The sequence below is a fragment of the Thermobia domestica genome, chromosome 1 (genome assembly GCF_964235325.1).
Source record: "Thermobia domestica chromosome 1, izTheDome1.hap1.1, whole genome shotgun sequence".
Lineage (NCBI taxonomy): Eukaryota > Metazoa > Arthropoda > Insecta > Zygentoma > Lepismatidae > Thermobia > Thermobia domestica.
Genome location: NC_137454.1, coordinates 324,828,004 through 324,844,857, shown reverse-complemented (window position 1 = coordinate 324,844,857; position 16,854 = coordinate 324,828,004). Strand labels below are relative to the sequence as shown.

General features: G+C 36.8%; 1 protein-coding gene across 2 annotated transcripts in view; it reads right to left on the bottom strand.

Annotated features, from left to right (window-relative positions):
* LOC145663000 (U7 snRNA-associated Sm-like protein LSm10) overlaps positions 1–16,854 on the bottom strand; it is a 109,127-nt gene that overhangs the window by 49,935 nt on the left and 42,338 nt on the right. Inside the window, exon 1 of one of the 2 annotated variants that reach the window (XM_081729121.1) lies at positions 3,773–5,069. The exons of the other annotated variant lie outside the window; for it this stretch is intronic. Within the exon in view, the coding sequence (XP_081585247.1) occupies positions 3,773–4,946 (1,174 nt within the window). The 5' untranslated portion in view covers positions 4,947–5,069. Of the gene's footprint in view, positions 1–3,772; positions 5,070–16,854 lie in introns of those variants that run through there. 2 annotated transcript variants of the gene reach the window in all.

Sequence of the window (16,854 nt, the reverse complement as noted above, 5' to 3'; positions counted from 1 at the left end):
AGGACAAACTGATTTTAACTTTTCAGCTCTGTTTCGGACTTTGCTATATCTTTAAAGTTTCTAACAAAGCTATTTCGGCCTTTACTGTAAAAACAACACAGTTAGGAATGTAGATGTTAATCGTACATGCAATATACCCTTGGTTCTGATACAATTTCTTGGAAGATGTTGAAATGTAAGGCTTAACTATAACGTATTCCTTTTCTACAATAATTCCTGCTTTGTTCGTTTTCGGTAGGCCCCAAAGACATTAGTTATATATGGAACTTACAGTGGCTAGTTTTACACTGAATTATAGATATTACAATGGAAGACAGAATTGCAACCTTTGTTCGATTTTCCAAAGGAAGGATCTTTAAACAGCAAATAATTAAAAATAAAGAAACGTATTTACATGAAAATAATATTTACACACACCGGCCTAAGTTTTCCTTATCTAGCAGAATTGTTCCGATATTAAAATTTGACTTTTAAAACATTGCACTTAGGCTGAGAGCAGAAAGGACAAAATTACTCGACTCACCTATTGATAAAGTGATACGTATTATCAAACCTAGGAACACTCGTATCTTACGATGTTGCGTTCATGAATATTAAACATATTTAACATTTACAATTAGGTTGTTGTTTCTTTGCAATTGATCATTCACACAGTACCGACCCCGCACATAAGACTAAATATCAACCTATTTGAATATGTTTAACAAAGGATTTCCTCTAAAATAACATATTTACAAAAAGTAAGATAATATTCGTAGCACGCTAGTAAATCTCAGCACGTGCCTAGTAAATAAAACAAGATACCTAGTAGTCGTTAAAGCATTGTATATATATCTACAAACAAGCCATTAAAAAAAAAAAAATCCTAGCCTGAGAAACATTTAATTCCATTGGGGAGCCAAAAAATAAAAATAAAATAAAACAAAAATTAACTTAGAGGAAAACTGGAATAGTGATACTAACATAATACCTGAAAACACTTACGGAGGGCCTCAAAACTGCGAACTAATTCTCACCCAATATTACTAACCCAACAACAGCGATGCATCTTTACAAGCAGTGAGGACAATGTGGTCTTCTACAAAGATCGCTCAGTGCTGATGAATCTGGGAGCACAGATTTGTAAAACGTACAGAAGAAATGGACATTATTATTTCAAAAGACCAACGTGTAAAGTATAAAAAATATATCGGTCGGTACCCTAATATATTGTGCAAAACATTATCATGCAATACTGCACAACGGAAGTCATAATAAAACCATCTCACAAGTCTAATACGTGGGATTTTATACCATGTCAACTTTTTTTACCAGTATCGTTGCTTTTTCGCATACCTTCCATCATTGGCGCGCCTACTCCCTGCAACCCCCTGCTTCGCCCCTACGATGACTCGGTTTGATAACCTTTTGATTTTAATTGCCACTTATGTCAGGTCGGTTATTGGTTTTTGCATTTTTTTTCCCTGGCATTGCCACCACGCTGTCTTTGTATCCATAGGGGACAACAATAAACCCAACATGACTTAAAATTCAATTGCTAGCAATATTTATAGGAGCCATAAGCTCCCTGAAGTGAATCTGTACCCAGCAATGTAACTCTTCTCATACAAAATTATGTTTAAAGGTCTTACGAATACATTTCGTCAAGAAAGAAAAAAAAATCATAACAATGCATGGTCCCAGATTGCACGAACAGCTCAATGTATTCTACTTTAAATCTTAGATGACTACCAACAGTTATTGCAGGTTCCTTTTGCAACACCACTCGAAATAATTGTTGAGAAATCATAATTCTTTCACTAATTTCCTTCTTATTGTTTTCTAAATGATTTGCGCTGGCTGACATGTAAATGTCTCACATAGCATAGATAAAATTCAATCATAAGCAATTGTTGGGAAATTACACTTTATTAACGATCTGCGTATAAATACGGCGTCCGGATATATGAATAAAATCGACAATACAAAAAACAGAGAGACCTATACTAGATAGCCAATAAAAGCACGAATGCCACCTAGCCGTCAGAGCCAGACGAAGCAGGGGGCCCAAGCGTCAGCGAAGGGTTGTGTTCAAAAAGAGCAGGCGCGGCAGCGAAGGTGGGTATACGTGTAAGCGAGAGTAGTGAAAACGAGTGATTTTTGGCAATGATAGGAGTTTCAATAGTACTTGTCATGGTTTTATATTAGTAGCACTCCACTTGTAAACATAATACACTGCCGATGAAAAGTAGCACCTTATGCAGTCATCTTTCATATGCACTCACTTGTTTTATCTGTCGTAAAGCACTTGTAGACATAAAATACAGGTGTCTACTTTGTACCTGATTCTATCGCTTGCAGAAATTTGGGCCTATGTTTAGCAGAAGGGGTCCAGCTCTTTCCTCTAAAAAATGTTACAATTTTGGTAATTTCTATTCACATTCGGTTAGTTTATGGTAGAGTTGGTTAGTTTAGGTTAGGATAGTTTAGGTTACGTTAGATTAGTTTAGTTTATGTTACATTAGTGTAGGAGTCCCGCATAATTTTCCAAAAAACGATAGAATTTCGCTTATTTCTACTAATATTACGTTAATTTGGTTAGTTCAGGTTAGCTTAAGTTACTTTATGTTAGGTTCGGTTAGATTTGGGTACGTTATGTTACGTCTAAGTACTTGCATCACTCATTTTTCCTGTAAATTTTGTGTTTTTTACGTGCTTCTGGACTCCTTGTACTAAACATACCCCGAAATTTGTTCTTTATAAATGTCTTTTCATGCAAAGTATTGAATTTTACCTGTAAATTTTCTAAAACGTGTTGCGCCAAAAGTAAACCAGCACCTGTTTACACAAGGTCTTCTGAGTATTTACATTTAAGTAATACTCAATACAAATAGAGAAAGCAAAGATAGATATCCTTAAAGCTATAGGCCTGTAAGGCGAGAGATTAATGAAGAATACCCTTGCACTTACTTATGCATATAATTGTGTTCGTCGGTTACAAAAGTAGTCAGTAAGTCATAACTGCTCAACTTAGCTAAACTAATCAAGCCACTCTGAACCTATGAATCCCTTACATTTCTTCCTTTTACCTGTTTCTAAGTATGGGAATTACACCACTAGTTCGTTTCCCATCCGTGTCACAAGCAAGAAACAGGTGTTTAGGCTCCTTGATGTGGAATTAAACCTAACAAAAGCATTTCTAGCAAATAACGTGATTAACACCTGAAAGTAAAGTACTTTCAGAAAACTGCCTAACTACTAGTACATAAATATAATAGTAGCATTGCAACTGTACTACTTTCAGAAAATTGCCTAACATAATTTACATAAATGTAAAGTAGCATTGCAACTAGTTATTCATACTATTATTGCTTATGTAAACTTATCGGATCACACGGGAAATAACCAGATTGCAACTTAGAATCTTTGATACTGAAACTCTTGATTTCGTAATCAAGTGGATGTTGAGCTAATACATCTAAATTTGGTATGCATATTTTCGAATAGTTCTTAATAATACCTCCCCACAGTGTATCGTGAATTTGTCCGTTCTTTGTGTCACAAAAAAACGAATCCCACGTTCGTGACACTAACATTGGTGCATCCACATGCTGTACATCAATATTTACCATACCTTCTGCATGTAGCTCTTCAACAACTGCGACTGTGTCACACCTAGTGTATTTCGAAGGAGTATACACATCCTGAACCAAATGATCTCCAAAGTATACACATTTTGGATGTGTCAACCCTGTCTTCCGAGAGAGTAAGGTATACAAATCTTGCCAATTACCTTGACTGTACATATTCCCAAATTCTAACTCCGCTACATCAAGTGTGTCAGTTTCTGCAATACCGTCAAGTTTTAGAAAAGGCCTCCTACCGGTAAAAAAGCCCGGTTTACGCGAATAACAAACAACAATGTCAAAGAGATCCCTCCAATCATCACCTAAAATATGACTAGCTGCTAACGATGCAAAATCGACATGGGACCCTGTTATGAGAAATACCAACTTTGAGTCTTTTATTTTCCTCAACCAGTTTCTAACATTTTGTGTGCATTTATTGATATATAATTCGGGATTAGCTTTGAGCGCTGGAAAGTACCCTCCTTCGCTTCTGCTGAATTGATCCCTTTGATACATATTTACAATTCCCTCTAATACATCACACCAAATATCATACACTTCGAGCGCCTTTCCATTTTTCTTGTCAACAGTATCTACCAATCTAGCAAAAATTAATGAAGCAGGGAGATCAAAATAATCCAGCAATGTTTTTATTCTTGCTGATAATGGACCATTCCAGCCTTCAAGTATATTTTGGCAGAATTCAGTAGTCACATCCCATTTTTGATCTGCGCCGTAGTATTTCTGAATTTCGCTATTATTTAGAAACCGTGTGCCGTGAGTTGCTTTTTGAATGTAACCGTCACTGCCCAACTGAAGAATATTCCCACGATCTATATCTAGCACAAGTCCTTTCCGTAAAAAATCCAGATCGCTTTCTATAGGTTGGAGTAAAAATTCAGGATCATGTCCTTTTACTTCAACCAAATACTTCGCTAAAATATTGTATTCCATTTTCATCATTTGTGATAATTTATATCTGCACAGAGTATTGTCCAAATCAAATCCAATACAATCATAATCGCTAAGTCTAAATACACTGGAATCATTAGCCATTTTCACAGGAGAAATTTCTTCTCTTTGCACTCCAGTCACGTTATTCTCAAAATTCGAACTAAACACACGCGAGCCCGTTACCTGCAAACACCAACTACTTTTTGCCGGGTAAACCTTTCCTGAAGAAATTTGTCGATATTCTTCACACTTCGGAACTCTCACATTCTGTTCCTTACAAGCTAACGATGATAGATGAGACGGGATGACAACGAAATCCTTTATCTTTATAGATGATCTCTTAAATAAGAGGCTCAACCACGTTGATTGTGTTAATATTATCATTATTGTGTGTATTATAATTATAATACTTAATATAATTAATATAAAATTCTATATACAACGCAGCAGACGACAATCAGCTGTGCGCCTGAGTGCCATCTATCTTGCTGTGCGATCTTAATCGACTAGTATTGCCTATCACGTAGCGCAGCACTGTGGATTATTAAAGAGAGGAAAAATAACTTTCGTTATAAGAATATAATCTGCGAAAATATTTTTCATAGCGAATACTAGTATTATTCTAAAATTAATTATATTTGAAGCGTGCTTTTATTTTACTACCAACCGAATCTGACAACCACAAACGTAAGCATGCAACAGATTTCCGTCCCCCGTTGAAGGACATATTAATCGCATTACATAACGTAACTCATTAATCACTTAAGCCTGAGATGATAACCAATAAAAAGCATCCCTAGATACATCCTATGCCACCAAAATAAGGATCGTAATTGATACAAATAGCATTAAAGCATATTTAAACCTACATGTTAAATACGAAGAAAGTATAGGTCACATTTTTTTCTCGCAATTTTTTTTTTTTTTTTTTCATTATGCTGATTTTGCTGTTTTGGAATGGGATTTTCCATTCATAAGGAATTCACTAACTAATAACATAAAATGGTCTCGAATCATTTACCTGTATATATTTGGAGAATAAAGGAAAGAAGTTATGCCAGATTTTTTCGCAAAAGAAAATAAAAGGATTTTAACACTGATTAATGAGTTTCACGCGATTAATAGATGATGTCTGGATTTGTCCAGTTGTGTCAGAGGCGGTCTTGAGGGAAGTCACAGAGATTATACACGATTTCTCGCTTTGCACTAAAATAAAACCTTGTTCATCTATTGATTGATTTATACGGCAATTAATACATTAGATATCCTTAATATCCTTAGTTCTAAGCTATAAAATTTCAATTTATGTCCGTGTGACTTTCCTTATGAACCGCTCGTGTTTAATTGAGAAACGATTTTTATACACTGCAAACTGCATCACGAAGAAATGAGAGAATACGTCCAAATTCACAGGATTTGTATCGTGAAGTATGGAATGACGACGTACAAATGATTACAATTTTACCGTGATGGCTCATGTTTTGGATTAGCCGTAATGTTTTTTTTTTTTTTTTTTTTTTTTAATCTTGTGTAAGTGAAAATGCAGCGCTCGTTAGAACAAAGATTTGCGATTAAGCTTTGCTTGAAACTTGGCAAGACCGCTACGAAAACTGTTACTATGATCAAGACTGCTCACAAAGAACATGCCCTGTCAGATCAGAAAGTGTTTCGATGACACAAAGCCTTTTTGGAAGGCCGGAAAGAGGTCGACGGCGAGGACTGCGCCAGATGACCATCCACGGCTACCACGGCTGACAATGTGACGCGAGCGAGGGAACTGTTGAACTCAAAACCGACGATTAGGTGTTCGTTTAATGGCCGACATGTTAAATATTCCGAAAACTCAAGTTCATGAAATCGTTACAAGCCATATCGGCATGCGGATAATGCACGGCCCATAGTGCCTTCATCGTCACCGACTACCTGGTCAAAGCAAGGGTGCCAACGATCCCCCAGCCCTCGTACAGCCCGGACTTGGCTCCCCGACTTTTTTCTGTTTCCACGCCCCAAAACACCCATGAAAGGCAATCATTTGGGGACAGTGGACAGGATCAAAGCAGCTTGCACCGCAGCATTAAAGGATATTCCGGAGGAAGACTACCGCAACACATTCGAGAGCTGAAAGTCCCGCTAGAGCCAATGTATCGACGCAAAAGGAGACTATTTTGAAGAATTTTAAATATTTGTAACAATAAATTCAATAAATGATTTTTAATAGACTTACTGACATTACTTCCTAGACAGACCTTGTATATGTAATTAGTGTTATTTTCCTTAGCACTACAACATAATCAGTGCCTATGAACATAAGCACGCCGGACAAAAAATTACGAAGTGGGAGCATTCGCTAGGCCATGAGACAACAGACCTGATATAGTAATATGCCTGTCGATACCGCACATTAGGGTCTTGTATGTTATTGTTGACACTGTCACGCTGGTACGACGTGTATACTGATGCGATATGCTTTCACTGCAGGATGAACCATGGGTCGAAGGAAGAATGTGACCGAGTGGCAAAAAGGAGCCATTGTGTTTGGGCGTGAACATGGATGTTTCCTGCAGGAGGTGACTCAGTTTGTTGGCGTGTCCGAGTCCACGGCCAGTGCTGTCCATGCACAGTGGAGGGCGTCGGACAGCAAGCAATCCTCTCGGAGCAAATGTGGCCGAAAACCCATCATGGCCGAGCGCGACCGTCGACGTCTGGGGAGATTAGCGACCTCTCAATGGTTTCAAACCCGACAGGAACTGCTGCAGGACTACAATGCGGGACCTAGTCGTCCAGTGTCTGAGCGAACGCTACGCCGAGAACTGCATGATGTAGGCATATTCAGTCGCGTTGCCCGGGTACACCCCAGGTTGACTGCCACACAGAAGACAAAGCGCCTCGTGTGGGCGAAACAACACCGCCATTGGACTACTGAACAGTGGCGACGCATCATCTGGTGTGACGAGTCTCGGTTCTGCCTCTATTCCAATGACGGCCGGGCCAGGGTGATGCGGCGAACCGGAGACGCCTACAAAGCAGAGTGTGTGCAACGGGCTGTACAGAATTGGGGTGGTAGTGTCATGTTTTGGGGATGTATTTCCAGTGCTGCTGTAGGCCCCTTGATAGAGGTGAGCCACCGCATGACAGCTGCGGATTACGTGACTATTCTGAATAATGAGGTGGTGCCATTCGTCCAGTTTCTGCAAGATGGCCACATCCCCAAGCCCCAATTCCAAGACGACAACTGCACCGTTCACCGATCCAGGATTGTGCAGGGTTGGTTTGCTGAGCATCAGGTGGACATCCCACATCTTTCCTGGCCCGCAAATTCCCCTGATCTCAACGTGATCGAGAAATTTTGGGACATGTTGAAACAGGTAGTGAAGGAGACAGCGACATCCCCCACGTTGGCCGCTCTACGTGCACAATTGTTCCAGGAATGGACCAAACTGGATGTCAATATCATCGGATTCCACATTGACAGTATGCCAAACAAAATCAAAGCTGTTATCCGAGCCAGTCGGGATGTAACACGGTATTGACCAATAAAGTATGTACTTCGTAATTTTTTGTCCGGGGTGCTTATGTACTTATCCAAATTCTGCATTCTTTTAAAAGTTTTAATGTGAGGTGTAAGTATAAACACACGAAGGCTGTTCTGATGATAATTTTATTTAGTACCTTTTCGTAAATGAGCATTGTTTGTAGCCTAAGTTAACACATTAATTAATATCCTCATTGTTTAGGTCATCAACCGACCATGCGAAGCGATATCTTATTCATACTTAAAAAAAAATCAACGATACTTGAGCACAGTGATTTGATGATAGAGTATTAATTTCTGATATGCAAGTTATGCAGATTCATGGTAGATTCGATAAGGAATGCATTCAGAGAGGAGTCCAAGAAAATTTACCCCAGAAGAAAACATTTCTCCAAGAAAAAATAAATTATCTACTAAATTTAATACTAAGACGCGCAAATTTATTACGATGATAATTATATCCATGAGCTATCTGGAAATGTTCCACTACTCAGTGTTCGAAGTGTAAAAAAAGCAGAGGTGAAATGTAATGAGGGTATGTTGTCAAAAAGATTGCATTTCTATTTACATAATGACTCAAAACCATTGAAGTGCTTCTCTGTAGTTATGGTGGGGGAGGGCACACGCAGAAAAATTGATCCACTGCCAACAACTTTCAGCAAAAAATAAATAAATATTTTTTTTTTTTTTAATAAAAATATCCCCTTAAGTTGTATTATAGAGTTATTACATACACGAAAATGCTCAAAAACCGAGTTTTTGTATTAGCAATTTCCTGCGGGAAAACTCCCAGACCCCCTGCTTGACTAAGGGGTATTCCAAACACCCGGAAGATCCGCCCGCGCAGCAGACAACCCCTAAATTCGCCCATGCCCAAAACACGGCATTTATATAGTAATAAAAAAAAAGGTCTGCCAGTAACAAATTCGACCCGCTTAATTGCTGGTAATATCGTTTGTGAACGAAAAACCCTGTTACTGAACTGGTGGCTTTTATTTCCTTCTCCGTAAAAGAACATAAAATTTTCGGAATTCACAGTTCCATTTCCTTCCCACCTAACTTCCTGAATTCCTACTAGGTCCATCCTGTATTTCTCTAACTCACTCGTTACGGATTTTAACGCGCCTGCCCTATAAAGACTTCTAATATTCCATGTTCCAAATCTCATGTCCAATTTCTTTTGCTGAGGTCGTGCCAAGTTATCAGTCCTGGTCCGTAATGTGGCTTCTGTGGATGTTTCTGAAAAGTGCCTTTTTTACAGGATGAGGTTGTTAGCCTCACCCAAACCCCCAAGCTGGAGGACCCCTTGTCGTCTGTCCGCAACTGCTTATTCAATATATTCGCAGCTACCCTTTATATCTAGAGGCCTTCTCCTTGACCCGTAACCTGAGGAAGCGTCGTGCTGTGGTGACAGGAACACACATTACACGGAATTAAATGTATATAATTGATATAATTTGTAGTGTGTGCTAAGAAGTGGTCTGTGTGGAAATTTAAAAGATCGACTGAAGTGTTTTGAACACATGAGTTAATGTTTAATCAATAAATAAAAGATATATTAGCAAAGTCATGATAATAAACTAGTTCCAATTGGATGATTACTGAATGGGATAAAATTAAATTTCTAGTGGAAATCGTGTACCACATTACCTTGTAGGGCAAGAAAGACGGGTGATTAATAAAAGTGATTATAAAATAATTGGTGGAATGGCCATGTGGGAGGAAACGCCAGAATCACGAAAAACGACGAAGATAGTGGTGCCCACTACAAATTCACATGGTCTGGGATCGAACCAGAGACCCTTCGTATTACAGCTGAGCGCTCCACCACTTATCTATCGTATCACCTGTTTACTGAATAAGTACGAACGCTTGATACACAATATTCTGTTCAATGAGTGAAGTATATAAGGGAAATCAATTCACACAAGGGGGACTTAAAATATTTTAACTCGTCAAGCACTTGCTTTTCTAATATTTTCCTTATAGACCTTAGAAAATGTATAAAACGTAATACTTTCACGATCTAATTTTTGCACGTATACCACCATACACCAAACATTACGCGCACACAGAGCTGACGACAGAAAAGTTACAAATATATTTGTATTCTCAGAATAATATTTCGTGTGAGGTCTTTTTTTTTTTTTAAATCAAGTTTTAAAGTAATAACACACGGAATACATAATGAATTTCTACTAATATAGTGCAGGAATTTTAGGTCGAAATTAGAGGTTTAGATAAAAAAAAAAATCATACAAGCAAGGAACTTTGCACAGTTGTATTACTTGATCTCCTTATCAACGTACAAAAAAAGCTCCCTAAGATTGACCTTGAGCTTCGGCAACCATATTGGAAAATGGCCGCCGATTTTCAGTTTTTCGCCGATAACTCCACAATGAGCAGAGATAGTATAAATTATAAAGAGTAATGATATGTAGAGAATTTAAAAAAATTTGGTATATAATACGTACATCTCTTTAGGTTTATTCGTTCAGGATATATGAAATTTTAGGTTATGGGAACATTTTATTTTCTGCAGATGGTACGGTTTCTCTGACAGAATTAGATCGCTAGAGATTGCATACTTACTAAAATTGTGCATTAAAATGAAGAGGATAAAAATAAGATTTTGGTGTATAATATGTTTATATAACTCTATCAGTGGCTTGTAAATCACAAAGTTATAACATTTGTAAATCAAGTGGCGATCCGTAAAGTTTACAATAAATGTAATTACTAGAGACCGGATGTTAGGCAAAATGCCTATTCTTTAATATTAAAGATATGATCAAAAATGAAGTTTTAAAGTTTATATGGGAGATTATAGTTTCGATTTAAGCCAATTTTATTTTGCCTATTTTGACCTTTACTGCCTAAATAATTGCTTTAGTGCCTAATGTTGCCTATTCTATGCATTTTCTTCAAAATAATCCTTCATTGGGAAAATATATAATTTATATAAAATAAATAATGCACACATATGTACGTGTATTATGTGTTTAAAAACACAAGCACATGGTACGTTACAATATATATATACACAAGGTGAACTTCAAAGATATGCGCATACTTCGGGAGGTGATTAATTATATCAAAAGAAGACAAAAAGTCCTCTTGTATTTTATCGAATTCCGTGTCGTGTACGAGTGACAGTAGTGCCAACTTGGAATTGAAAATCGAATCTTGACAAGTGGGACGGAACAGATAGATGTGCACATACTTTGGGAGGTGATTCGTAACATGAAAAGAAAACAAAACGTCCTCTGGAATGTCAAGAATCACCTCCCGAAGTATGTGCACACTTTTATGTCTCGTTCCAATTGTCAGGATTCGATTTCCGATTCCAAATTGGTCCACCTGTCACTCGTTCACGACGCGGAATTCCACAACATGCAAAAGGACTTTTTGTCTTCTTTTCATGTCACGAGTTACCTCCTGAAGTATGTGCACATCTTTTAGGTTCACCCAGTATATATGGAATTCATAACAAGCTTCGTTTTTATATAATACAATAAAAGAAATTAATAACAAACAAGTATATTTCTATATTCTTTAAACATTATATATGACTTGAATCTATTTTTTAATGGTATTGAGTATTTATCTTGATTATTTCGAGTTACATTTTAGTGACTATTTTACTGCCTATTTTTTAAATCTTTTTGTGCCTATTTGCCTGCCTATTTTCCAGGTTTTTAGTGCCTAAATATCCGGTCTCTAGTAATTACTTTGTAGTAGACATAAAGGTCTATTGAATATACAGTAGTTTATTTTTTTCAACAAATCGCTAACTTTGACTTAATATTTTTGCAGTGTTTATATTGTTTTCAAAGGTGCCACTATATTTTTATATGTAAGAATGCTAAAATACACTAGAATACAAGATATTTTCCATAAATAGAAGCTTTGCTTTGTTATAATTAAATATAAACTAATTATTTGCTGAGCAAAACTATGTATTTTCATTAAAATTCAACATATGTTACAGTTTCGTCAACTAACTCTTTGGCTTCATCAGACACTATGTAATACAGGATAACTCTTTTATGTGATACACGATATTTAATGAAAATATATAGTTTTGCTCAGCAAATAATTAGTTTATATAGAATACAAGAATTTATGTTGAAAATCATTATTAAAAATACGTTCTAAAGTTTGTTCTTTTGTCTATGCACGTCATAATTTAAATATTAAATGCATATAATTACTCCTCATTTTGTTGCGAAGTAGGAACATCTGGGTAGTTATCACACGAAACACCCTGGCAATAACCGCACATGGGCGAACAAGGCAGCCCAGCGTTGAGACAAGCACAATTCTTCTTACAACTATCTTTACATTCACAAGATGTACAATAACTCAGAAATAGCAGGTTCCAGATCTCTGCAAACCGGCATCAATTTTTTGTTAGATTGTGTCCATTCCCAATTTGTAGGCTATAATGAATTTCCCTTCTATTGCTGCACTTGATGATATACACGGGAAGAAAATATTACTTTGCAGCTGCACTTGTTTTGGGGATAGTGCTGCGAGATCAAATATGGAACTTAGTGTTTGTTAACCGATGAGAAAATTGTACTCATAATAACGATACTTATCAATGCTCTAGCTTTTCTTGGCACCACAGAGTTGAAGCAGAAATCTTACACCAGCGGTTGTAAACAATGGATCATTGAACACTAAAACGGATACCCTCCAATCTTTCTCTTTCTAGAGAAGACGCATGACTTTGAAGTTTAAGCTAGAAACCACAAATCACACTTTTCCTTTGTTAATGCTGTTAACAGAATCAAAAGATCAGTGTCCTAACCGACAATGACACTAACAGACACGACATTTTATATTTTCCAAAGCTAACGACTGAAATATTAGCATTAGCTTCTGCTTGGCAAACCGTCACATTGGACTCCAAACAACGAGCTACCAATGCATTAATTAAGGCAACTTTATTATTGCGATTACCTAAAAATTCAGTTTGAGTGCAGGTCGTAACTGAGTTTCTTTGAACATGAATTGTTGCCGACGTTTTACGTACTGTTCTCTGTTCCCCGATTCCTTTAGTCGTTGGCTGTTCAGGATATCCATGCAATTATCACCGTAATGGGATACTATGTACGACATGTAGCAGTCAAGGATATCACCGTATGTCGCTGGTCTTGGCCATACAACAGAATGCAGAATGTGTCCTCCATCTAAAACATGAACAGCATTCATTGGTACTTTGAAGTTAATTTCTTAACATTTAAAAGCTGAAACTAAATATTACTTGATGCCTTTTCTCATTGAGATGTTATCATATAATTAAGGTGGTTTTGAGAAAAAGTAATATCGTAAGTAACATTTCAATTGATTAATTCCCTTTAAGACATACTACAATTATATTAATAAGTACATTATTGTCTCGGATTTTTATTCTTGCATTCATTGAAGCCAGAGTGCTGAAATCATTTCAATGCACAATTTAACCCTTAACTACTGTTGTCAAATTGTGTTACACTAACACTGTTGCTGGGTCTATTAGACTCAGCACTATTTTATGTTTATAAATGATACTAGCTTGATTCAATAATACAAATATTTGTATTTTCTCACGTTTTTCAGTCCTCGGAATATTTCAAAGTAGCAAATACCAAAAAGAAAAGGAAATTTTTTGTGAAAAATTAAATTAAATGAAATGGCTCTTTTTTTGTTTGTAATAAAGTAGTTAAAAAATTACATTTTTTTCTGTGCATAACAATGCTGGTTGTGACACAACAATCCTATTCTTTTGTCGGAATAGTGTTCAAAAAAAGAAATATTACAATACATACACAATTCACTCCCTAATAACTGAAACTTGAGGAGGTAAACATGTCTGCACTTTTTTGTTCATTTTTTCACAAGATTCAGACATGGAGTGCACATTGTATTGGCGCATTCTAAGCAAAGAGGTCTGAAGCATGACACACACTGGTATTGTGTTTTCCTGTTTTTTGCTTAGCCACAAAATTGACATCTCTTTCTTTTCCCAATCTGTTTCCCTCCCTGGCTTGTTGGTGTGATTCTTGTTCGGTAATACCAAGAACTCTCGTCATGGATGCTCGTAACTCCAGGCTCATGTGAGGGTTTGACAGTCTGCTTTTGATGTTGGGTTGGACAAGTTCACGAGCAACAGCTTTCATAAAGTCTAGAGAGCTTTTAAACCGGTAAGTGTACGATTATGTTGTGACGTGGTGTGCGAATAGAAGCTCTGACCGACCATTTGAATCCTTTCTTCCCATAATAGTATTTGGTCGCACTTGTTTCTCCCTCCCCCTTGTCCTTTTCTTCTTGGTCTTGTTCAAATGAAGTATTTCCTGGAATAGAATTGGCCAGTACTTCAGTAGATTCAGATTCTTCCTCTTCTTCAGATTCCGTGTCACGATCGCTTTCAATAACATAATCTGGTTCGTTATCAGAAATATCACTAACTTCGTCTATAACAGATTGAATGTAAGATTGAAATCGTGGATCTGTCACTGAAATACTTCGTGCGTTTGCTTCCCTCTCCAATGCATAAACAGCAAATAATATCGCTAAAATAGATTGCACAGCAAAATAAAAACAGTTACGCTGCCACTGTTGTGGGTCACACAGACCCACCTACAACGTGTAGATCTAACTGCAAGGGTTAAACAATCACAACTGTTAAGCCACCAGTCTCAGTTCACACTGATATGCAGCTACTCGGAAGACAACAGCGCTCACATGTTAGAAACTAGTACTACCCAACGTAAAATTTTCTTCACTGGTCTGTGAGACCCACAACAGCAGTTACGGGTTAAGTAAGAATGCAATCTATAGTGATCGAAATCAGCAGAGAAACCGTACTATCTGCACAAAATAACAAAGTTCTCATAACTTAAATCTTCATATATCTTGAACGAATAAAGATAGGGAGATGAATTATACACCAAAATGTGTGATTTTTCAGTCTCTACATATCATTACTCTTTGCAGTTTACGCTATCTGTTCATTGTGGAGTTATCGGCGAAAAGCTGAAAATCGACGGCTATTTTCCAACATGGCGGCCGAAGCTCAAGGTCAATCTTAGGGAGCTTTTTTTGTACGTTGATAAGGAGGTCAAGTAATACAACTGTGCAAAGTTTCTTGCTTGTAGTGTTGTAAAAAAACGTTTTTTTTTCTGTTTTTTAAATAAAAAACATCGTTCTTTTTCATTTTTTTCAAATGTTTTTTTTTTTCTGGCAACTATTATTTATTGATTTATGTTGCAGATTATTGAAATAATCAACAGAACTTGAGTCGAAGCCCTCGTAACTTACAAATCGTTTGTTTCTTTGCACCTATACGAGCAAAATTGTGTGATTATTCCTTTCGGACCCAGGTCATTTCCGGCGTTTTCCTACATTTTCCGTTAGTGACTTATTGCTCAAAAACCATCCATTCGACTGATATGGTTAAGGCACTGCTTTTTAGAAAATGGATGTGGCTATTTTTTGGTGTAAGTTGCATTGCAGTGTTGCCAACGGGTAGGAAATTATTGAGGGAAATGTAGGGATGAAAATTTACAAAAAATTCCCTAACCGAATTTCATTTTTTTTTTATTTTGTATCTAGCACCACTGCTGCTATATGGGTTCAAGTCACCTAAAAAAATTCTTTGGTGTGTTGACAAGGTACAGCGAAATCCTAAAGACGCTGGCTTTCATTCAAAGAGGGAAAGAGAAAATTCTCTGTCATCATGCATATGAAATTTTGACACTTTTTACGCCTCAGAAGCAAAAATCAACAGATATGCCAGGGCTACAGCTTCTCTAATTATCCTATTGAAACTTTTTATGGTGCGTTCTGTAGGGCAAAGGGGAAGCTTTCAGGTAGTGGTACGTTTGTTTCAATGTAGCCAGCAAGAGGGTAATAATAGAGGGAAAAAGGGAAAATCGAGAATTGTTTTGGCTGGAAACCCTGCTATCAGATAGAAGGAAACTATCTGAAAACAAACCTTAGTACTCCAAGAATACATCCTACAAGTATCATGGCGATATCTAAGGAAGTAAGCATGAAATTTATAAAAATACCTCATTCAACCTCAGAAATTCTCCATTTTCTTACCATTTCCAGAACATGGTTTATTATAAACCTCAACTGTACTTCTCTTAATAATTATTCTAGTGAAACTTTTTATGGTGTGCTGTGTAGGCTAAGAACGAAGATTCTAGACACTGATGCGTTTGTTCGAGTGTAGCCAACAGAAGGGAAATAATAGAAACAAAAAGGGAATTTTTTCCAAAATTTGCCTCTAAAATCTGGAATTAAAATTTTCTGTAGCTCGAAACACTGCTATCACACATACAAACTATTTTAAAATAAGCTTTGCTATCCCTCTAATATATCCTACAAGTATTGTGACGATATCTAATAAAGTAAGCATGTCAATAAAAAATATTTCATTCTACCTTAAAAACATCTCAGTTATCTTTCCAATTAGAGAACAAGGTCTACTGTGAACTTCAACTGTACTTCCCCTAATTATCCTATTGAAACTTTCTATAGTTCGTTGTGTAGGGCAAAGACGAGACTTCCAGATACTGGTACGTTTGTTCCGATGCAGCCAACAAGAGGGAAATAATAGAGACAAAACAGATAATTTTCCCAAAATTCCCCCCTAAAATCTGGAATTAAATTTTTTGTAGTTGGCAACACTGCTACCAGACAGACGCAAACGATCTTAAATTAAACATTGGTACACCACTAATATATCCTACAAGTATTATAGTG